Source organism: Aotus nancymaae, unplaced genomic scaffold (genome assembly GCF_030222135.1).
Source record: "Aotus nancymaae isolate 86718 unplaced genomic scaffold, 86718_ANA_hifiasm-v0.15.2.pri h1tg000011l, whole genome shotgun sequence".
NCBI lineage: Eukaryota > Metazoa > Chordata > Mammalia > Primates > Aotidae > Aotus > Aotus nancymaae.
The window spans coordinates 48,756,980-48,780,968 of record NW_026988422.1 but is presented as its reverse complement, the minus strand read 5'-3'; the positions used below and the strand labels follow the sequence as shown (position 1 = coordinate 48,780,968).

At 49.9% G+C, this 23,989-nt stretch overlaps 2 protein-coding genes across 3 annotated transcripts in view; one reads left to right on the top strand and one right to left on the bottom strand.

The window, feature by feature from the left end:
- Nucleotides 1-23,989, bottom strand: part of FNTB (farnesyltransferase, CAAX box, subunit beta) — a 117,588-nt gene that overhangs the window by 80,525 nt on the left and 13,074 nt on the right. The window lies entirely within an intron of this gene.
- Nucleotides 6,791-23,989, top strand: part of RAB15 (RAB15, member RAS oncogene family) — a 34,303-nt gene continuing 17,104 nt past the window's right edge. The window contains exon 1 of the mRNA XM_021669062.2: nt 6,791-6,948. Coding sequence (XP_021524737.1) covers nt 6,825-6,948 — 124 coding nt within the window. The 5' untranslated portion in view covers nt 6,791-6,824. The remainder of the gene's footprint in view (nt 6,949-23,989) is intronic.

Sequence of the window (23,989 nt, the reverse complement as noted above, 5' to 3'; positions counted from 1 at the left end):
TGCACATGTACCCAGGAGCTTAAAGTAGAATAAAAAAAAAATAAATAAATAAATAAAAGTAAATAAAATATTTATGAAAAGAAAAAAAAATTCGTATCACACAAAAGGAAACATAAAATGCTTCCAATCATCAAAAACAAAAAGAATAGCTTTCTAAATGCAGTACAATTATTTTCTGGCACAAAGAACAATTGTGAGCTTCTCAGAAATCAATAAATCATCAATACTACATGCCTGCATTATTTTATTGTGTATTGATATGAAATAAATTACATCATATATTATCAATCATTACACATACTCTATTACTGAAAACCTGTACAAAAGTATTGAATTTCAGTCCTGTTTTGGGTTTATCATGGTGAATACTTCACCAGCAGATACAAAATGGAAGCCAACTAAACAACATTGTTCACCTTGAAAACTCTAAGAAATGATTTTTTTTTTTTTTTTTGAGACGGAGTTTCGCTCGTTACCCAGGCTGGAGTGCAATGGCGCGATCTCGGCTCACCGCAACCTCGGCTCACCGCAACCTCCGCCTCCCGGGTTCAGGCAATTCTCCTGCCTCAGCCTCCTGAGTAGCTGGGATTACAGGCACGCGCCACCATGCCCAGCTAATTTTTTGTATTAGTAGAGACGGGGTTTCACCATGTTGACCAGGATGGTCTCCATCTCTTGACCTAGTGATCCACCCGCCTCGGCCTCCCAAAGTGCTGGGATTACAGGCTTGAGCCACCGCGCCCGGCCTAAGAAATGATTTTTTAAACTGTTGAGAGGCAATGCCAGAAGTGTACACTATAGGGCCTACCAGTGACTCTTAAGCCTGGCTGTGCACTGATATCACTGGTGGAGCCTTTGAAAATCCAGATTCTCCCAGGCACCAGTCAACCCAAGTAAATCAGGATCTGTGGGGCTGGGGCCCAGGCACATGCATTTTGTCAAAGCTCCACAAGTGATGCTGCCTCACAGCTAGGGTTGGAGTCACCTTGAAGCTTCTTTATATGTGGTACAAACATGAGCTGTCCACCAGAGGCTGGCTCCCCTTCCACAGGGAGAGTTGCAGCTGGGAAGTGACTGCTCAGCAGTCCCCTTTGCATTTAGGCAGAGCCATGTGAATGGGTGCTGGCCAATAAAAAGTGGAAGACGTGCTATCCACCATATCTAGACCTGACCCTCTAAAACCTTCCATGTGAGCCTCTATTTCCTTCCTTCTCTCTGCTAGCTGAAAGTCAATGCCTGGGGTAGCCCTCCATAATCCAAAGAACGTCATGCCACAGGCTCTAGAAGTTAAAAACCTCAATTAACAGAAAGGTCTCTTTCAGTGTTTCACTCCACTGGACAAATGGTATCCCTTTGTAGATTCAAAATTATTTTCTGGACAGATTTTGTGATGTCTTTCCAGTGTATATTATTACCATGCCTTTCGAATAATGTTTTTGAAGTCTGCTAATTTAGAACTACAGGGTCAACTCTCCCCTCTCCTGTTGACAGAGCCCTTCTTCCCCTGCTGTCTACAAGGCAATCTTAAGGGAGCCTTAAGTGTATACTAGGTAAAAAAAAAAAAAAAAGGAGGGCCTGTAAATCCTGATGTGTGACAGACCTGGGCTTTGGGGTCTCCTTGCCTTTGGTTGGCAGGTACACTCTTTGATCCTTCCTGCAAGGCACATCTTAGAAAGAACAATACTTGCTTTTAAAAGAAATCCTACAATGCAAGTCCCTTGTTGAAAATAGCAGAGTTTCTGCCACCCTGGGTGCCTAAATGACTATGGAACAAAGCTACCCTCACTCCCTACTCCTTGCTGCTCATTAGACTTTACATGAGAAGGAAATAAATCTTTATAGTGTGAACCCCTGAGATTTAGGGATTCATCTGTTACAGCAATGAGCATTACCTTAACTAACACATGCAATGACTCTTTCCTGCATAGATTCCTAACTGCAGATATCTTGTCCCCCAAAACATAACTTTGACAATAGAAGTTTGATAGGACATATGGCACATAGTTGGGGGTTGCTAGTCATGTCTCTCAATTCTAGTTTCGTAAAGGGAAGGATCACTAATTTGAGGCTTTCCCAGACCATCTATCAGGAAGCCTTCAAAAAGACACAACTTTCATTTCCCACTCTAGGGGAATGAGATAGTTCTTTTTTTTTTTTTTTTCCCATAAAAATGTTTATTTCTCAAAAAGGGGGAAAGAATCCAAAGTATTAAAATAATCCTCTAATTTTTGTTTTCAAGGAAAAGAATAGGATGACAAATAATTCACACAAAAATTTGAAGCATCATTGCCATAGATATTCCTCTGGCTCTGGCTCTGTGGGGAACATCCTGAAACTCACACCTCCTGTCTGCAGCTCAGGTTCCAGCTGCATCACAGGAAACACAGCATCTCCTGGATGCAGGAAGCTGCAAGCTTCTGGAATGCTTATGTATTTAACCTACGAGAATGAGATAATTCTTAAAAACTATCCTCGCACAGAAAAGCTGATCTGATGAGGCTCCTGGTTTGGTCCTTGCTATGGGTTGAATTGTGTCTCCCCCCGCAACCCCCCAAATTCATATGTTGAAGTCCTAACCCTTAGTATCTCAGAATGTGGCTATATATTTAGAGAAAGGGCCTTTAAAGGGGTAATAAAGATAAAACATGGTCACGTTGGACCCTAATCCAATTTCACTGATGTCCTTATAAGGAGAGATTAGGACCCTGATAGGCACAGGTGGAAGATCATGTGAACATGAAGATAGCCATCCAAGGAGATATCTCGTGAGAAATCAACCCTGCTGACACCTTGATCTCGGACGTCTGACCACCACAATTGTGAGAAATAAATTCCTATTGTTGGCTGAGCGTGGTGGCTCATGCCTGTAATCCCAGCACTTTGGGAGGCCGAGACGAGTAGATCACCTGAGGTCAGGAGTTCGAGACCAGCCTAGCCAGCATGGCAAAACCCTATCTCTACTAAAAATACAAAAATTAGCTGGGCATGATGGCATGTGCCTGTAATTCCAGCTACTAGCGGGGGCTGAGGCAGGAGGATCCCTTGAATCTGGAAGGCAGAGGTTGCAATGAGCTGAGATCCTGCTACTGCACTCCAGCCTGGGCAACAGAGCGAGGCACAATCTCAAAAAAAAAAATCCTGCTGTTTAAGCCACCCAGTCTACAGTACTTTATTATGGCATCCCTAGCAAACTGATGCAGTTGTGAAGGTGGTGGCCAGGACACTGAGGACAACCTGCAATGGTACTGTGGGTCATTTTGTGTCAACATCAATTACCATCAGAATTGTTTCCTGTAGTTCCCAGCCCCCAAATGCACGTGTCTCTGATAAGTTGCCCTCTCCCCTTTTTCCCTGTCATTTTAGTATCTTTCCTCCATTCTCTATTTAGTCTGGGAAAAACAAAGAAAAAGCATGTGAACGGAGGACAGTACTGAGACCATAATAGGGGGATGTGCCCTGTTTCTTTCAATCATGAGGTAAGGAGGAAATCCTTCTGCACTGTGGGCATATCACTAACAGTCCCCCAGAGTAGGAAACACTGGGTGAGTCTAGAAGAGGCGAGGGGTTTCACTAACGGGGCACCCTATGGTCCAGCTTTGTTGAGTCTTGGTGATGGGCTGCCTATTGGTGCAACTCTCCAGCTGTTCAGCTGTTGCTATGGCAGATCCCACAGTGGTGCCTTTGGATGCATGCTCAGTGTGGCTGGCGTGGGGGTGGGGGTGAAAGGGGGCAGGCACTTGTCTCCCTGGTAAAGGAATCAGTATCACATAATTGAGTGACTGATCCTAGGAGGATTTTTGTGGGAAAGACGTTCAGCAACCATTCCTCAGCTGTCTCCCAGTTCTACTGAAATTTGCCCCTGTCCAAGTTGACCACAAATGGAGAGGATGCCAAAATGTTCCACTGAGTGACTGAGGTAAGGGGACAGAATTTAGGTATTTCATTTACAAAGACCTGGTTAAAGTGAACTTTGTTGTCTCCACTGGTCTATATGGTTCTTTTGCTAACATTGTCCTAAAATCTTAGGTCCTCCATCTCATAAACTACACACACAGACACACAGACACACAGAGAGATCTGTATGATGGCTCTCAAAGTGATTGAGCCTAGATCAGGATGAGGACGGATATTTGAAGCTTGGGTTTCTAAATCATTCTCCATCTTATTTTTTTGAGACACAGTTTCGCTCTGTCGTCCAGGCTGCAGTGCAGTGGCAGGATCTGGGCTCACTGCAACCTCCACCTCCTGGGTTCAAGTGACTCTCCCGCCTCAGCCTCCCAAGTAGCTGGGATTACAGGCATGTGACACCATGCCTGGCTAATTTTTGTATTTCTAGTAGAGATGGGGTTTCACCACGTTGGCCAAGCTGGTCTCAAACTCCTGACTTCAGGGTGATCCATCCGCCTTGGCCTCCCAAAGTGCTGGGATTACAGGCGTGAGCCACTGTGCCTGGCCTTTTAAAAAATTTTTTCTAAAGCAATGTAAGCTGCTGAATTTGAAGTCAGTCCAGTATGACTACATACACTCAATTTTTTATGAGTATGAACATTTATGTCTCTGGATTCATTCAGCAAACTTCATTCCCTTTCATTGCCTAGGGAAAGCCATTTCTTTCAAAGTGAAGTGAGGAATCCACGTCAGCTTGCATTTTCTTTCCTGTTTCCTCAGACAGAAGCAAGCAGAGAGCCACTAAAGGTCCCAGTGAGGAGGCCTGCAGAGAGCTATTTATCATTACAGTGCCGATCAATGGGAAGGCAGCTGCGGTTCCCAAAGAGGGTCAGGCTGGGTTGGATCTGTGCTCGGTACTGTTTGGTAGTGGTGGGAAGAAAATCACAGCAGGTTGGGCCTCGGTTCATAGAAAACATCCCTGGCCATATTCATCTGTGGGATATTCTTACCACCCGGGGATGCACAGGGAAAACATTACAGGGTGTTTTCAGCACCTCAGCATTTATTGAGTGCCGTGTCAACTGCTGTGCTGTTCTTTTGATACATCATCTTATTTCATCTTCCCAGCAATCCTATAAGGTAGTCACTCTAAATATCCTATTTTGAGATGTGGAAACTAAGGCACAGAAGGGTTCAGGGATGTGCTTAAGGTTGCATAGCTGGTGAGTGGTGTCACTGGGACTGGAGCCCAAGTGTGCCTAACTCCAGATCCTTGGCATGTACCTGGACCCCATGTAAGCCCAGTGTAGAGATATGTACCTGGAAATAATGGAATCCACTACGTCAGTTCCTTTAGCTTTCAGTGTAATCAGAGTAGCTAGCAGGCTTGGGATTTTCCCCTCTTTATTATAATTCAGACACTTTGCCTGAAATACAGCTTTTCAAATGAAGTAAATGGACTTACCACTTTCCTTGACCTTCTACTGAAAAATACATTCTCCATCCAATATGCAGTCTGAAAACAGGTATATACATATATACTTTTTCATTGTTTTGTTTGTTTGTTTGTTTTTGAGACAGGGTCTCACTCTGTTGCCCCGGCTAGAGCCCAGTGGTGTGATCTCGCTCACTGCAACCTTCACCTCCTGGGTTCAAGCAATCCTCCCACCTCATCCTCCCAAGTAGCTGGAATTTCAGGTGAGTCACCACACCCAGCCAATTTTTGTATTCTTACAGGGTTTCACTACATTGGCCAGGCTGGTCTCAAACACCTGACCTCAAAGTGATCTGCCGATCTCAGCCTCCCAAAGTACTGGGATTACAGGCATGAGCCACCGCTCCTGGCCTTTCACTGCTTTTTAAAAACTAAATGGACTAGACTTTGCTCTCCCTTAATCCTCGTTGGTAAGGATAGGCAATTTTCTCAACTCCAGAGAGCATTGGTTTGCTTCTCTTCGGTGCTAACACATTCAGCGATAGAAAACTGGGTCTTGAACAAGGGCCCTTCATTCTTTGGTGCCACTGGCTATACCACACAGAGACATTTAGGATTCTGAAACAACATATTGGCCACCTGAGTACCTATCCTAAGCACCTTAGAGGGAAAACAGAGACTTTTGCCTGCACACCTCCAAAGGATTTTGCATTTGGAGATGTTTTTATGATCATCTATCTTTTCACCCTGGCTAAGGACGTCAGTAGGCATTTTCCCCATTTAAAGAAAAAATGGAAAGGGGGAGGGCCGTGACACAGTCACACAGGTAAGGGGCAGCCAGGTGGCAGGGAGGGGGAATTCCAGCCACACTCTCGGGGGCTCATGGTGACGGGTGTTTGAATCCAAGGCCTTCCCACCTCCGGTGAGATCAGGTGAGGACCAGCCAGTGGGGAGCCCGGCCAGGCTTCTGCAGATGCGGGGTGCCACGGTGGGCAGAGTTACCGGGATCAGACTTGGGGTGGGATATGGGGAGAAGTGGTGAGCCCGGAAAGCCAAGCATGGTAGAGGTGGGCTGGGTAGGGGCTCACCCCAACTCCCCCATTCGGAACGTCCGCGGGAAAACGAAAACGCTCACCCGCCCTGGACGCAAAGGGATTGGGAGGGGAGCTGGCGCCCCGCCCCGGCGTCGCCCGCTCCGTGGGGTCCCGCTCCCTGGCGCGCGCTCCCCGCCCCCTCACTCCGGGGGGGCGGCGGCGGCGGCGGCGGCGGCGGCGGCGCAGGGGAAGGGGCGGGCAGGGGCCGCCGCCGCTTTCTCCTCCCACCGCCGCGCGCCAGCCCAGCCGAGCCGAACGGGCGCCGCGCCGGGCTCCCGCCGCAGCCGCGCTTCCCGGCACCCAGCGGGCGAGTGGGCAGGCGGGCGGGCGCGGGCCGCGATGGCAGCGGCGGAGCAGGGCTGAGCCCGCCGCCCGCCCGCAGCCCCCCGGCCCCTCGGGCCCCAGCCATGGCGAAGCAGTACGATGTGCTGTTCCGACTGCTGCTGATCGGGGACTCCGGGGTGGGCAAGACCTGCCTGCTGTGCCGCTTCACCGACAACGAGTTCCACTCCTCGCACATCTCCACCATCGGTAAGGGGCGGTGGCCCGGGGCGCCCCTCCCTCCCGGACGGCGGCCCCTTCCCCCGCCGCCCCCGTCCCCCGCCGGGGAGAAATTGCCCGCCCCTCCGGCTGGAGGCGGTGGCGCGGGAGGCCGGAGCCCGGGTTAAATCTCAGGGTGAGCGTAGGTTCCGGCAGGTGAGGGGGTCCCTGCTGCCTGCCGTCCGGGCTAAGGGTGGGGTCTCCGCCTCTCGCCGGGGAGTCTTCCCTCCCACTAAACCGAGAAACCGGGCGGGGTGGGCAGGGCGGATGTAGGCCTGGGTACCCCGAGCTGGGGCAGCAAGAATCGTAGCAGCTGGAAATAATATCCCCACACCCCCAGCTGGAGGGGGAGGGGAAGTGAAGCTTGTGCTGGGGAAAAGGGGGTCAGGGTGGAGACCGGAGTCACTGAGGCGCCCTTGGTTCAGTGGTGACCCAACGTGGAGCCGGCAGGGCGGGGTGGTGGTGGGGGGGACGGTAAGAGAGGAGGTACCGAGGGGCCGCAGGGATCGAGTTTCCAGGGCAGAGTTGGGAAGGTAAGCCGCAAGGTGGGACACCTGGGGGAAGGCACAGATAGGGTGAAGAGGAGCCGGAAGAGGAGCCGAGGCGTCTGCTCTGAGGGAGGCTAAAGAGGATGGAGGAGTGGCAGGAAGACCTGCCCAGACCAAGGGGTCAGAAGGCAGGCGGGACCCACCTTAGGGCATCTCTCATTTGGTAGTGCTGGAACCTGTGGTTAGTGGGACAAGGCCCGGTGGCATCCCGGACAGCACTATGATGCTAAGTGTGGGTCCATGGCCGCCCCTCTGAGACAGTCTCTCTCTCCTAGGCTGTGAGGGGCCCCTGCCTGAGAAGTCTGAGTTGAGGGAATTCCATCCTCACCTGCTGCCCTGGTCAGCCCAGGAATAGCCTCTGCACGGCCCAGGCCCCTGGAAACACCTGCTGGCTGGCTGGTTATCCATTTGGAATGCCCTCCTAGAAGTCCCTGCTGCCATCAGCGATGGCCCCAGCTCTCAGCTTCCTCTTGAGGATTCTGTCCACGCCCACCCCCCATTCCCCCAACACACACTCCTTGCCTAGGGAGAAGTGGGAGCAGACGGATACAGATACAGTGCTATTGCCATGACTAGGTGCTGGTGGAGGCTGGGGAAGACAGAGGAACAGAACCTTCTGGTTAAGAAGCCAGCTTTGTTGTCAGAGAAACCTGAGACCTCACTTTGGGGCAAAGCGACCTTGAATATTGCTTAAACTTCTAAGCTTTATTTAGCTTCTTATCTGTAGAATGGGTATAATAATGGCACCTACCTCCCAGTTGTTGTAACGATTAAATGAGATAATGTTTGTTAAGCACTTAGCACAGCCAGACACACCGTGGAGCTGGATAAATGCTGATCGTTCTTACAGCTATTGCCATTATCATTGTGCTCTTAGGGTCTCCTTCTCTCTTTGTTTCACCAGCTTGAAGGGTGAAACAACGGGACTTAGGGTCAGGGAACAGAACTTGTCCATCTCTCTCAGAGGAGCTGTAAGGTCAGCTCCTAGGAAACCCAGGAGCTTGGACTGAGCGGTGGTTTGGATGAGAGACATTGCAGAAAGAAGGAGAGCCTAGAGACATCAAGGCTCTTTGCCTGCTGGGAGAACTTAGGGAAGAGGCAGGTGCAGGAGAAAGGCATGGGAGTGATGGAGGGAGTGGCAGAGGAACCAGATGGTGTATGAGGACAGGTTGTGGGCTCAGGGACAAAGGGCGGCGAGTTATCCCTTAAGGAAACTAGGAGTGGCTATTTTTGAGAGGGGCCTGGTGCTTGGGACTACTGAGCTATCTGCAGAGAGCTGTGGGCTGCCTGGGAGGCCCTGGCTTTTGCCTGAAGAGCAGTTGTTTGCACCTGCTCTCCGGGTCACATTCCAAGTCCTATGGGTGACTTGGAATTTTCTCTATGAGGGCTTTCTTCAACCACCTCATTTCAGAATCCCTGGGACTCCTGCTTAGTGCTGTGGGAGGCAGCCTCCCCTGGGAGACACGTACCCTCCTTTTTGAGGGCACCCCTGTTTCTAAAATACCAGAATTGCCCTCTGAGGCTCCTGCTCTCCTTAGATTCATTGCCTCGCACCTCTAATCACCCACCCTTCTTGTCTCTTCCCCTTGTAATCTTCCTTCTTAGACACCTTCTGCTAATAAATGAACACTAGATAGGTCACAGGGACTTTCTCAAAACCTCCAAACAATATATTGGCCACCTGAGTACCTATCCTAAGCACCTTAGAGGGAAAACAGAGACTTTTGCCTGCACACCTCCAAAGGATTTTGCACTTGGAGATGTCTTTATGATCATCTATCTTTTCACCCTGGCTAAGGACATCAGTAGGGCCGACCGCTTTGGGCACAGAAGTGAATCAGTGAGCTAAGTAGGGGTGTCTCTGCAGCACCGTCTCCCCTCAAGGCCCTTGGTATATTGGCCTAAAACCTGAAGACAGCTCCCGAAGTTCTTCCTCTGCTTCTGACAGCCGGGTCCCCTTTTCCACAGGACACAGAGGACTCTTTAGGGTCCCCCTTTCCACAAGACTCAGAGAATTCTCTAGGGTTCCCCTTTCCACAGGACACAGGGGACTCTTTAGGAGTTTGGATTCCATGGAATAGAAAGAAACCTGTCTTTCTTCACACCAGCCTTTTAAAATCTGCCCCACTGGGTATCTTAAATGCTTTCTTATTTAAAGCTTATTAAGGGACTTGTGATTCTCCCTTATCTTGGGCGTGTTTTTCAGCATTAACTAAAACTTAAGGGAAAGAGTTGGATGGTCAAGAAAAGCTTTTTCCTTAAGTGATACGGAAAGTTTCTCAAGGAGGTAGAAGGGGCAGTCAGGACACAAATCAAGGAGCCAAGGAAATGAGTGCTACCAGGTCATATTCATTTGCTTATTTTTAAAAAATTCGTGTCCTGTATGCCAGGCTCTACACTAAGATCGAGAGATTCTGAGATGAACAGTACCCACAGTCACTGTTTTCAAATTGTGCATTGTCTAAAACACATTACACGGCCATGCTGGGCACTGATTGAAGCACCTTTCCCAGGGGGCTTTTTTTGTGTGAATTAAGAAAATGAGGTAATTCACCAGTGACTGCCAAGATAGTATGGCTTCTTGGCACATGTTGATATCACCCAGGCCAGTACTTTTGTGATTTACTGTGTACTCTGCTTTAACAGCCTGTGGTCTTGTAGAGAAGAACCTGCCAGGGAGCAGTGAGAGACCTCCCTGGTAGACTGAGACACTGACTGTCCCTTCCCCCATCCGTTTCTTCTTTCTGGCCAGCAGGCGGGCAGGTGGCCCTGCTGCTGGATCTCTGCCATGGGCATTTCCTTCCTATGCAGCTGTGCTGGCTTGTATGGGGGTTGGTGCAGAGGGGTCCCCAAAGGACTACCTTAAACAAATGAATTGAGCATTCCCTACCAAGCCCTGTGCCAGGCTTTTTAGAGACATATTGTAGTCTACTCTCCTGCCCACAGAAGCCCATAACCTAGATAGAGAGGCAAGACAAAGAGAAAAAAAAAAAGAGCTATTGCCAAAATGAGATATCTGAAAGTACTTGGTGAATCACTCTTCAAATATAAAGGATCGATTACAGTTACTCTTAACGAAGGTCTCACAGTGGGTATCAGAAGCGAAATTATGATGAAAGATGTACCATGAGGCAGCCGGAGAATGGCAAATGGGATGAGATGGGTGAGTGCTATTGCCATGACTAGGTGCTGGTGGAGGCTGGGGAAGACAGAGGCCCCTGTGGACTAGAGCTGGCAGGGAAGGCTGAAGCTAGGCCCCAGTGTGGGCTGCACGTCAGTTCCTGCAGCAGAAGGGAGCAGATGGAGTAACATGAGCAGAGATAACAGAGGTGGGATTGAGTGGGTGTTCATGGGGCTCTAGGCAGTTTAGCTGCAACAGAAGGGACTCTTCAGAAGTGCGAGAACATTCCTCTGTTTACCTCTCTGTCTCCCAGACTATAAGTGCCTTGATGGTGTAACCAAATCTTATTCCTCATTGTTTTCATAGTCCCTAGTACGGGGCCAGGCAGATCTCAATGCATGTTGTTAAATTAATGAATGAACATAGGGACCAGTTGGCAGAGGGCATTGAGAGCCTGGCTAAGGAGGTGGAATGGAAGCCTTAGCAATGGTAGGAAAGGTTTGTGAGTAGGGTCCTAATGAGGTTGGCTGGAAGAATGGGTTAAGACTTGAAGCAGGGAGACCAATCAGGGCCTGCAGTAGTATCTGGGCATAAAGGAACCTCTGAATGGCCCATCACCCCTGGTGGTACCAACACCAACTTTCACACAGTCACCTGTTCTGGTTTCCCTCCCAAATGGGGAGCGGTTCAAACCAATCAACCTGGCAACTTCTGAAAGGATCTCATGGGACCTGTGCCATGACCAGGTAGGGAGAAGATGTCATACATGGACATCTACGTTCAGGGGACCTTTGAGGACCTTTCTGCATGGTGTCCAGGAGTGAGATGATATAAACCACGAATGGAAACTGAAGAGACTGCTCAGGAGTTGTTGGTTTTCTTTTCTCCCCCTCCCCTCCGCTCCCCTCCCCTCCCCTCCCCTCCCTTCCTTTCGGAGACTAGGTTTCACTCTGTCACCCAGGCTGGAGTGTGGTGGCACAATCATGGCTCATTGAAACCTCAATCTCCTAAACCCAATCAATCCTCCCGCCTCAGCCTCCAAGTAGCTGGGACTACAGGGTGCACGCCACCACATTCAGCTAATGTTTGTATGTTTTGTAGAGATGAGGTTTACTATGTTGCCTAGGCTGGTCTCGAACTCCTGATCCACCAGCCTCAGCCTTCCAAAGTGCTGGGATTATAGGCATGAGTTACCTCACTCCCGTCAGGAGTTGGTTTTCTCCCTCCCACCCTTAGTCTTCCCTGAGTAGACCTGTCACCTAGTCCTTGGACCTTTTGTTTTGAAAGCCACCCTCCAGGATGGGTGAGGAGGCGGCTTTGGCCTGTGAAGCTGTGATCTGGTTGGACGGGTTGGGCTGCTGTTGCTTCAGGGTGCTTTCTCAGGCTGGGTTGCTGCTGCTATGTTACCTTTCTCAGGGAGTTCTGTTGGGACTGGCTTGGCTGCCTGGGGCAAGAGCTTGTGACTGAGGAGGTGCGATAGGGTGAGGAAGGGGGTGGGGCTAGATCCAAGCCTGGAACAGAGTGACCTAACAGACATTGGGGCATGTGCTTAGACACTAGAATCCTGGGGTTTGCAGGTTTCTAGACTGAGAGTAGCTGGGGACAAATGCAATGTGACATTGTGAGGGGGTCAGGGCTGGGTCTGTGTCAGCCCTCAGGCAGCCTGAGACCAGTCTCTACCTACTCTGTTCCCCAAGTACCTAGGAAGGAAGAGAAGGTAAGAAGAATGAGTAGAATGGAAAGAGCCTAGATTAACATGCACATTTCCTATGGCCGTACTGGCTCTGTGACCTTCAGACACTTTGATTACATCTTTGTGCTTCGTTTCTGCATCTGTAAATTGAAGATGGTAACAGAGTCTTTCTTAAAGGTTGTTGTGAAGATTATAGAGCCTAGCACATACAAAGCACTTGGCAGGGCCCTCAATCAAATAATAGCTGCTATCATTGTATTATTATTATTATTATTATTATTATTATTTTTTTTTTATTTTTTGTTTTTGTTTTTGTTTTTGAGGCGGAGTTTCGCTCTTGTTACCCAGGCTGGAGTGCAATGGCGCGATCTCGGCTCACCGCAACCTCCGCCTCCTGGGTTCAGGCAATTCTCCTGCCTCAGCCTCCTGAGTAGCTGGGATTACAGGCACGCGCCACCATGCCCAGCTAATTTTTTGTATTAGTAGAGACGGGGTTTCACCATGTTGACCAGGATGGTCTCGATCTCTTGACCTTGTGATCCACCCGCCTCGGCCTCCCAAAGTGCTGGGATTACAGGCTTGAGCCACCGTGCCCGGCCCTTATTATTATTATTATTATTATTCCTAGCTTAGAGATGAATACACGGTCAGTGTGCTAGGAGGTCGTCCTGTGTATCCATCACTAGTGCACTCCGTCATTCAGGCACTATTTATTGAGCACCAACTACGTGCCAGGTGCCATGCTAGAGTTGGGGATACAGTGGTGACCAAAACAGACAGAAACCAAGGAGCTGGCTTACATTCCAGGGGAGCACATAGGAAGCTGTGTTTCATTTCAGTTTCTGCTCTAGTACCCCCCTTCCCCTGGCAGAGCCAGGGTCTGAGAAGGAAGAATGAGGTGGTGAGGAGGTGCGAAGCAGTGGGGTGACCAGAGAGGAGAGGATGGGGTGGCCTTGCCTCAAGGCTTGGGCCTCTGCCAGGTGTCGCTCTGCCTCAGGCCTGTTTCTCCTTCTGACACAGGCACAGACCCGGCCTCCCGCTGCTTCCCCAAGGACATAACCCTTGGGAAGGAACATATCTGAAGCCCGCAGAGGGTTTCAGCTGCTCTGTGCATCTGTGCCACGCTCACAGATCCGCAGATGCACCCACAGCTGGGAGCACCGGTTCCTCCTACCTCCCTGCACTCCCTGCTTTCCATTCCTTCCTCCTTCTCCCTCCTTCTCCCTGCTCCCCAGACAGGCTGGTGATGAGCTTTATAACACATGGAAGCTGATATTTGGCCATTACCCTTCTACCCTGATCACCAGCTCTTCTCAGAGTGCCTTCTTGTAATCTAATCTTTGCAGCAGTTTCCCTGTGAAACTGCCAGTTTTCTGTAGAGGCCTCTGCCCTCTCCTTGGTGCTTCTCTATGGTCAGTGAGCTTTGTTAAGGGGAGCACAGGGCTTCCTGGACAGGTAATTCCTCCCACCGAGGAGAGGAGGAAGGGGCCAATCATCAGCCCTGCTTTATAACTGAGAGGCCTGAGGGAAGTGATGCCTCCCATCTTGCATGGAGGAGATCTGAACTCCAACCATCTCCTGTCCTTCAGTTCCTCCACACTTGCTCTGGGCATATTCTTCATCACAATTCCCTCCCACAAGTTTCCACATAGAAGCTCTCTCCTGTGAGCCAAGGGAGAGTCTGAGTGCCTTTTCCACCCCACATGAGGGCTCTGGGCTGAGGGACCTTGTGCTTCTGCTGTGGGTACAGGCTGTTCCCCTTCCATGGCCCCCTGAGGGAGAGTAGGGCCTGGGATAGAGGAGGCCAGGGGGAGGGCCTTTGAGGATGAGATCTGAGTGTTGCCCTCATATCACCATTTTGGTAATATATTTTTTGAGAACTATAGCTGGGCACAGTGGCTTGTGCCTATAAACCTACCTACTTCGGAGGCTGAGGCAGGAGCCTTGCTTGAGACCAGGAGTTCAAGAACAGATTGGGCAACATAACAAAATCCTGTCTCTTTTTTTTTTTTTTTTTTTTGTAGACAGAGTTTAGCTCTTTTTTTTTTTTTTGCCCAGGCTGGAATGCAGTAGCGCAGTCTCAGCTCACTGCAACCTCTGTCCCCCAGGTTCAAGTGAGTCTCCTGCCACAGCCTCCTGAGTAGCTGGAATTACAGACACATGCCACCATGCCCAGCTAATTTTGTATTTTTAGTAGAGACTGGGTTTCACCATGTTGGCCAGGCTGGTCTCAAACTCTTGACCTCAGGTGATCCACCTGCCTCAGCCTCCCAAAGTGCTGGGATTACAGGCGTGAGTCACCATGCCTGGCCAACCCCATCTCTTAAAAACAAACAAACAAACAAATAAACACTTTTTTAATTGACTGGTCATGGCGGCATGTGCCTGTAGTCCTAGCTACTCGGAAGGTTGAAGTGGGAGGATTGCTTGAGTCCAAGAGTTGCAGTGAGCTGTGATCCCACCATTGTACTCCAACCTGGGTGACAGAGTGAGACCCTGTCTCAGGAAAAAAAAAAAAAAAAATTTACTGAGAACTCTGTGACTATGGCATCATGAACTATAGAAGGGCTAACAGTTGGCTTTAAAATGTGGGTTATGGCCTGGCACAGTGGCTCACACCTGCAATCCCAGCACTTTGGGAGGCTGAGGTGGGAGGATCATAAAGTCAGGAGTTGGAGACCAGCCTGACCAACATAGTGAAACCCTGTCTCTTCTAAAAGTACAAAAAATTAGCTGGGTGTGGTGGTGGGCACCTGTAATCCTAGCTACTCAGGAGGCTGAGGAAGGAGAATCGCTTGAACCCAGGAGGTGGAGGTTGTAGTGAGCCAAGATTGTGCCACTGCACACCAGCCTGGGTGACAGTGCAAGACTCAATCTCAAAAAAAAAAAAATGTGTGTTATTTTCTAATTGCTCTTCCCTGATTAAAATTTTCTCTCTGGGGCCGGGCGCGGTGGCTCACGCCTATAATCCCAGCACTTTGGGAGGCTGAGGTGGGTGGATCACAAGGTCAAGAAATGGAGACCATCCTGGTCAACAAGGTGAAACCCCGTCTCTACTAAAAAATACAAAAATTAGCTGGGCATGGTGGCGCACGCCTGTAATCCCAGCTACTCGAGAGGCTGAGGCAGGAGAATTGCCTGAACCCGGGAGGCGGAGGTGGCAGTGAGCCAAGATCGCGCCATTGCACTCCAGCCTGGGTAAGAAGAGCAAAACTCGGTCTCAAAAAAAAAAATAAATAAATAATAAATAAAATAAAATAAAATAAAATTTTCTCTCTGCCAATCTTTTCTCTAGATATGTGCTGACTTCATTCATTCACCCATTTATTCACTCACTTGCTCACTCATTCATTTTTTCTTTCATTTACTCAACTTTGTTGAATACTATTTAGTGATCTATCTGCTGCCAGGCCGTGAGAGTCTGAAATGAACAGGATGCTGCTTTGCCCTCTGGGAGCTCACAGTGTATCTGGGAACCAGACCTCCCAACAACCAGAATATTATGCAAAAGAAATGTCAGGATGTTTTGGAATCACAGAGGAGTGAGAAATCCCTCCTGGGGAGGCTGGTGAAGGCTTCAGAGAAGTGACATTTGAGTGGAGTCTTGAAGACTAAGTAGGATTCTCCAGGGGCCATGGGGGTGGAAGAAGCACACATCCTCCTTGCTGTAGGTGGTGCTGTGGAGAACGCCTTGAGTGGGGCTGCTATTCTTCAGCCTTGCTGGGGCCAGCTGGAGTGGCCATACCATGGTTATACCAGCTGAAGTTCAAGAAACCCCTTGCTAGGAGATTGCTTTGCTGACTGTGCATGAGGGCAGGTGCATCTGGAAGCCCCCTTCCTTCTAAGATGTTTGCTTCTGAGTCTCCAGGCCCCAGTCTCTTCTTCCCTGAACCTTTTGCTACCAGTCAGGACAGCCCTGCCAGAGAAGGAGGCTGGAGGAGTGAGTGGTCAGTAGCCTGGTGGCTCTTGGCTACCTCTGTGGTGACTGCTGGCCTAAGCAGCAGGCTTAGAGAGGTGAGACCCAGGCCCAGGGGCCTGCCAATGGCAAGTGAGACGGGGTGGCTAGAGCACACTGCACACGTTACCAAGGCTCTAGGGAAGTCTGTAAACAAGGCAGTGGGAAAAGCAAGGGGAAGACCCAGCCTGGCCAACACAGCAAAACCCTCTCTACTAAAAATACAAAAATTAGCTGGGCGTGGTAGCGCACGCCTGTAGTCCCAGCTACCCGGGAGGCTGAGGCAGGAGAATCACTTTAACACAGGAGGTGGAGATTGCAGTGAGCCGAGATCATGCCACTGCACTCCAGCCTAGGCAACAGAGTGAGACCCTGTCTCAAAAAAAAAAAAGGCGGCGGGGCAGAGAACACTGATCCTGATTATCTCAGTATACCTACTATGTACCTACGGTGTACACAGGAATGGTGGGCTTTACACATGCCATTTATTCAATGTACAGAGATCTCAGGATCACATAGGAGCAGGGAGTTCTGAAGTTGGCCTTGCTGGGGTTTGAGAAGTTTCTTGGTGCATTCTTCAGGCTCGCACCTCCAGACAAGTGTAAGTGCGATTGAATGCTGACTATGTTCCAGGAACTGAGCCAGATGCTAGAAGACATGCAGTGAACAGTACAGATGCAGGTGCACCCATGAGGGTCCCCACAAGACCTGAGAGAAGGGAGGAGCCTTGCTGCAGTTCCCCTTTTGTAACAGAGGAGAGAGTACTGTTGACCCTCTTCCTGTTCTCTTCCGAGGAACTGTGAGTTTGACTGAAATGTGTCCTGCCATGGGATTTTTGCTGCTTCCTCTACCTGATTCTTTGGATCTCCCCGCTGGTACCTTCTTGTCATTCAGGTCTCAGCTCAAGTGTTACCTCCTTTAAAAGGTCTCCTCTGGCCAACAAGTCACTTGCGCTTGGGTCTCCTCACTCTCTACTCTTTATCTTGCAATTGCTCCTGATCACATACGGCTCTCAGAAATTAGGTATTCATTACTTGTATCTGTCTTCCCCACTAGAGTGGAAGCTCTGATGACAGCGATCTTTCTGTACTGTTGATAGCTTGTCTTCTGGTACCTAGCTTAGTTCCTGGCACATAGGAAGCATTCAATAACAGTTCGAATAATGAATAAATGAAGGAATGAATGAATGCATTTTCCTAGAGGACTTCTGTTCTTCCCTGAGGGAAGTTGTAGGTAATACTGGTTTATTGGGGCTGTTTATTTTTTTATTTTTTTATTTTTTTGGAGACAGAGTCTCACTCTATCCCCCAGGCTGGAGTATAGTGGTGCAATCTTGGCTCACTGCAATCTCCACTTCCCAGGTTCAAGTGATTCTCATACCTCAGCCTCCCGAGTAGCTGGGATTACAGGTGCCTGCCACCACACCCGGCTAATTTTTATAGTTTTGGTAGAGATGGGGTTTCGTCATGTTGACCAGGCTGGTCTCAAACTCCTGACCTCAGGTGTTCTTCCCACCTCAGCCTCCCAAAGTACTGGGATTACAGGCGTGCCCAGCCAATTTTTTAATTTTTTGTAGAGAAGTGGTCTCACTATATTGCCCAGACTTTTCTTGAACACCTGGGTTCAAGTGATCCTCCCACCTTGGCCTCCCGAAGTGGTGGGATTACAGGTGTGAGCTACCATGCCCGGCTTGAGACCCTTAAGATGATGAGGCTGGAGGGAGTGGATGGCCCTACTGCTCGAGCCCTAGATATTCCTCACTCCAGAGTGCCCTGGCTGCTGAGGTCGCCTTGGAGGGTCACTCCAGCAACCTGGCTGAGCTGATAGGCATCATCTGATACCAGCTGTGACCCTGAGCAACAGGCAACACCGACCTTAGTCTAAGGCACTGATCCCTCATCTCTGCATACACCAGAGCAGACGAGATGTGGGCGCAGACACAGCCAAACCACATCAGCTCCCGTGATCCCTGTGTGGATGGGGTCTTTTTTGGTGTTTTAGGGTTGCATAGGGTGACCTCTTTAGAGGTGACCTCCTGCCATAACCCACAGGAGGTGCACATGGCCCGCACATGCTGGTTTCCTGCAGGGGGAGGGGCTGGGCACTCCTGGGACCTGTGGTTGGTAACTGGAGCTGGCCTGGTCCTGGGGATTCGGTGTCTGCCTTGGGTTTCAGGTGTATTAGGTTGTTCCTCGTTGTGGAGTCTCATTACTAATGGAAAGCTCAGGTCGCACTGCTGGTCCTTTGAGCTGCGGTTGATTGTGGTGATAACATTTGGCACCCATAGGCAGCCCTGTTTCCACTAAAGCATGTGTGGTAGGCAGGTAAGCTGGCACCTGCCCTTAACCCATGAGGTGCTGGCCCACTGGTAGGCACACCCTACCTGTGCCGGAATTTAGCCAGACTCTGGGAGCCATCTGGGCCCTACAGGGGGTGGCATTTCCTCTTTCCCTTGAAACATTCCAGCCGAGTGCTGTCTCAGGCTTCACCTGGCTGCCCTACTCTCCTTCCTCTCCCCAGCATAAGCCTCCTTCTACATCCTAGAGCTCTTCCCATTCCCCCTCCTGCAGCTCTGGGCTCACTAATCTCATCCTTCCCTAAGGGGGCTTGACAGCTGCTTCTGCTAACATTTAATAAAGCTCTGTGTGCCAGACCCTGTGATATGGGTTTTATACCTTATCTAACAATCTTCAGAAAAATTCTCTGAGAATTCTCTGCTACCCCCACTTTACAGGTGAGGAAACTGAGGCAAAGGTAGGCTAACTGGCTTCCCCAACACCATGCAGGTAATTAGTGATAAACGCAGGATTGGAACCAAACTTGGCCTCCCAGTTGTGCTCTAAATGGCCAGGCCACTCCGTTTCTTGAGCCATACTTCCTCCATGCTTTCTAGGGCTTTCTAGAGAGGCAGACATTGATGGGAAGGAGTGTTCTTTAGTCTGGATGTGCCCTGCCTCCTCCTTTCTGTAAGCATCACAGCACCTCTACTGCTGCACTGAGCGGAGGGGGGGAGGGGCACTAAGTTCTTCCGATTTGCCCACATAGGCGAGCTAGCTTAGGAGCCTCGTGGGTGCCGGGTGTCTCCCCTGCCGCATCCCTCTGTCCTGCCTCTGTCCCTGGTGCCCAGAGGAGGGCCCTGCCTGTCCTCCCGGTTCTCCAGCAGCAGCGCTGTCCCAGCACTCTAGGGCTCCAGTTGTGGCCTAGCAGCTGCTGGGGCAGAGACCACACAGCCAGGGTCACAGCAGGAAGAGGATGGGGTCTGGGGCTGCCTCAGGCCATGATTGCATGGCACCCTGACCTCACTGAGGAGCTTTTCTTGTCTGTGAGGCATCAGGTGGCAGGACACGTCTCCCTGCTCTTAAGTCTTAAGGCTCAGGCACACAGCCCTTCTTTTTTTTTTTTTTTTTTGAGACAGAGTCTCGCTCTTCACCAGGCTGGAGTGTAGTGCCATGGTCTTGGCTCACTGCAGCCTCCGACTCCCAGATTTAAACAATTCTCCTGCCTCAGCCTCCCGTGTAGCTTAGACTACAGGCACCCGCCACCATGCCTAGCTAATTTCTGTACTTTTAGTAGAGACAGGGTTTCACCATGTTGGCCAGGCTGGTCTCAAACTCCTGACATCATGATCTGCCCACCTCAGCCTCCCAAAGTGCTGGGATTACAGGCATGAGCCACCGTGGCCAGCCAAGCCTCAGGCACACAGCCCTTCTTATGCTCTCTGGGATGGGGGGTATTCCCCTCATGGAATTAATTCTTTTTCTTTTCTTTTCTTTCTTTCTCAGGGTCTTGCTCTGTCATTCAGGCTGGAGTGCAGCCTCAACCTCCCAGACTCAAGTGATCCTCCTGCCCCAGCCTCCCAAGTAGCTGGGACCACAGGTGCACATCATCACACCTGGCTTTTTTTTTTGTTCGTTTTTAATTTTTTGTAGAGACAGGGTCTCAAATTCCTGGGCTCAAGCAATCCTCCCACTTTGTCCTCCCAAAGTGTTGGTATTACCAGGTGTGAGGCACTGTGCTTGGCCGATTTATTTATTTAGAATTTGTTTTGGAATTGCTTCTTTATGCCTGGCACTGTGCTGGCACAGGGACAGATTTAAAAAACAAGCAAACAAATACTTGGTCAGCCACAAAATATATTCTCTGTCCCTTAGGTTCTTTTTGTGTAGCTGAGGCTAGAAGACAAAAATAGGGGGCAGTAAGGAGCAGGGAGAGATGGTTTAGAGGTCCTCCTTCCAGCTCCTTTGTTGAAGCATCTTGCCCACCAGTTTGGGGGAGCCCTTTGGCAGCAGTGGCTAATCCTGAGGCGCTCTCAGGTGTCACTAAGAAAAGGGGCACGTGCTCTGTGGATACCCATGGGCTGAACTTGGAGTCTGATCTGGACCCGTGGCTGTGCTAGGATCCAGTGTCCTCAGCCCCCACTCCAGTCAGCATGTTCATCATCTTTAGGCCTCTCTGCTTCTTTCTGCTCCTCCTGCCTCAGCCTCTCAAGTAGCTGGGACCACAGGTGCACACCATCATGCCTATTTTTTTTTTTTTTTAATTTTTTGTAGAGATGGGGTCTCACTTTGTTGCCCAGTCTGGTCTGGAACTCCTGGGCTCAAGCGATTCTTTCTGCATGTTTGTCTGCCTCATGCTCCCTCATTACCAACTGATTAGTCCCCTCTGCCCTGCCTAGAGTGAGCTGGTTTGACTGGCTTAGCTAAGCTCCCTTGCCTCAGCTGGCCAGGTCACCCTGTGGGTCACCAGCAAGCCTGTTGATGGTCCAGTCTAAACTTGCATCGCCATAAAGAACATGCTGCACCCAGCACTGCTTCCCTAAGCAGAGGTTTGGGGCTGAGTTGTTCTAGCCAAAAAGGGACACCGGGTGTGGCAGGGACCACGATGGGCATATCTGATGTGCCAGGAAAAACAATGAGCTGCTCTCCATGCTTTGGGCACCTGGCTGGGAAAGTGCCCATCTTTCTGACTTTCCCCTCCTGGGGCTCCCAGCGTCTCCGAGAACCTCTGCTGGAGCCGTGTAGAAGTGGTTTGCTTGTTCCTTAACACTTCTGTGCCCTATTTCTTTCTGTAGCCAAGAAAGGAAGTAGACTGTCTTGTAGGGACACTGTCAGGGTGATGAATCTGGACTTACCGGAATCATGAACCATGGCAAGGAGCTCCCTGAAAATAGGCTATGGTGGGTGTCTCAGTCAGTCCGGGCTGCTGTAACAAAATGCCTTTAGCAGAGTAATTGAAAGCAAGAGAAATGTATTGCTCACAGTTTGGGACGACGGGAAGTCCAAGAACGGGGTGCCAGCAGATTCAGCGTCTGGTGAAGCCTGATGCTCTGTGACAGGCAGAAAAGGGAACAAGCTCCCTCAGGTTTCTTTTATAAGGGCATCAATCCTACTCATGAGGGCTCCAACATCATGACTGAGTCACCTCTCAAAGGCCTCACCTCCCACCAGCACTGCACTGGGGGTTAAATTTCAACATGGGAATTTTGGAGGAACACAGACTTTCAGACCATAGCAGTAGGCTTCTCCTCATGTGCCCCTGCCTCACTTCCAGACGCCACATAATGTCAAAATACAAAAAATTAGCCAGGTGTGGTGGCACATGCCTGTAATCCCAGCTACTCAGGAGGCCAAGGCAGGAGAATCGCTTGAACCCGGGAGGTGGAGGTTGCAGTGACCTGAGATCATGCCATTGCACTCCAGCCTAGGTGACAGAGCGAGACTCCGTCAGGAAAAAGAAAAGGCATTGGGTATGCCAGGGTGTGCGGGAACAGGTGGTAAGATTCCTCAGCCTCCCAGGGTTGAGAAGTCCCTGGCAGACTGAAGGACACCCTGGGTAGGTTTTAAGACACCAGCTTTGCAGTCCGGCTCAGCTGTGGGATGTGGAAACATGAGTAAGTTACTTGGCCTCCCTGTGGCTCACAATGATAATACCTACTCCTGCCTACTTCATGGGGCTGGCTTAAGAGCTGAGGGATTCCATAGCTCAGGGGTGTGCTATAAAGACAAGCACTATATTGAGTAGGGCTGGGCGAGTCCTGAGAATGTGCATTTCTCACACTCTCTCTGATGCTGCTGATGCTGTAGTCCCTCGGCTAGCAAGGGTAGGGGTAGCTGGATAGCAGGGACTTTATAATCCCTTCAGGATTCTCTGGGCTAGTTTTCCTAACTGCTCCCCAGGAAGCTTTTATTTGGCAGAGGGAAGGTAGGAGTGAGAAAACTACCACGGCCAGTGCTTCACACATATTGTTTAATTATCCCACCACAGCCCTTGGGAAGCGAGCGGTATTCTCCTTCCACACGTAGGAAAATTGGCCTGGTGCAGAGGCTCATGCCTGTAATCCCAGCACTGTGGGAAGGCGAGGTGGGAGGATCACTTGAGCCCAGGAGTTCAGGACTAGTCTACGCAGTATAGGGAGACCTCATCTCTACAAAAAATAAAAAAAAAATTAGCTGGGCATGGTGGTGCATGCTTGTAGTCCCAGCTACTAAGAGATTTGAGGTGGGAGGATTGCTTGAGTCCCATCTGGGGCCAGAATTTGCATTTCTAACAAGTCCCAGGTGAGGCTGAGGTGGGAGGATGGAGGCTGCAGTGAGCTATGATTGTACCACTACACTCCATCCCTGGCAACAAACTGAGACTCCATCTCAAAAAAAAAAAAATTGAAGCTAGAAGTTAAGACTTGCCTGAAGTTACACAGCAAGTGCCAAACCCAGGATTTGGACGAGCTTTTTCTGACTCCAGGCCAATGGATGTCTCTGCCACGACATATATAGCTCTTGAACCTTCTTCTATCACCCACAGTGCTGTTAAAAATACAGGTTTCTGGGCCTCACTCTAAAATTATGATTCAGTAGGTCTAGGCAAGTCAAGGTCATTGTTTTTGGTTTTTTAAATATCAACCCATGATTCTGAAGCTGAGGCTCTGCAAAGCACACCTTGAGAAACAGAACTCTTGTGCTGCCTCTCTTGACACTTAAGGTGCAAAGCTTTTGTTCAAATGTTCTCGAACTTATGCACGTGTGAGAATCACCAGGAGAGCTTATTGAAACTGATTGCTGGCCCCTGATTGCTGGGTCTGATTCTATAAGTCCCAAGAATTGGCATTTCATGTTTTTTTGTTTTTGTTTTTGTTTTTGAGACGGAGTCTTGCTCTGTTGCCCAGGCTGGCACAATCTCAGCTCACTGTAGCCTCTGCCTCCCAGGTTAAAAAGATTCTCCGGCCTCAGCCCCATGCCCCCGACGTCCTTCCTGAGTAGCTGGGATTACAGGTGACTGCCACCACCCCCAGCTAATTTTTGTATTTTTACTAGAGACAGAGTTTTGCCATGTTGGCCAGGCTGGCCTCGAACTCCTGACCTCAGGTGATCCACCTGACTCAGCCTCCCAAGATGTTGGAATTACTGGCACGAGCCACTGCATGTGGCCAGAATTTGCATTTCTAACAAGTCCCAGGTGATGCTGATGCTGCGGGTCCAGGGACACGCTTTGAGAACAGTTTGCTACTCAAGTGATATGTGGACAGCAGCATCAGCTTCACCTGGGAGCTTCCTGCGGCATCTCAGGCCTTGCCCCACGCCTACCAGATCATAATCTGCATTTTAACTCAATCGCTGGGTGATTCTTGTGCACCTGTAAGTTTGAGAAATGCTACTTTAGAGGAGCCAGAATGTGAAACCACTGCAGGCAGATGGAGAGTATCTCTTCTTCCCATGGAT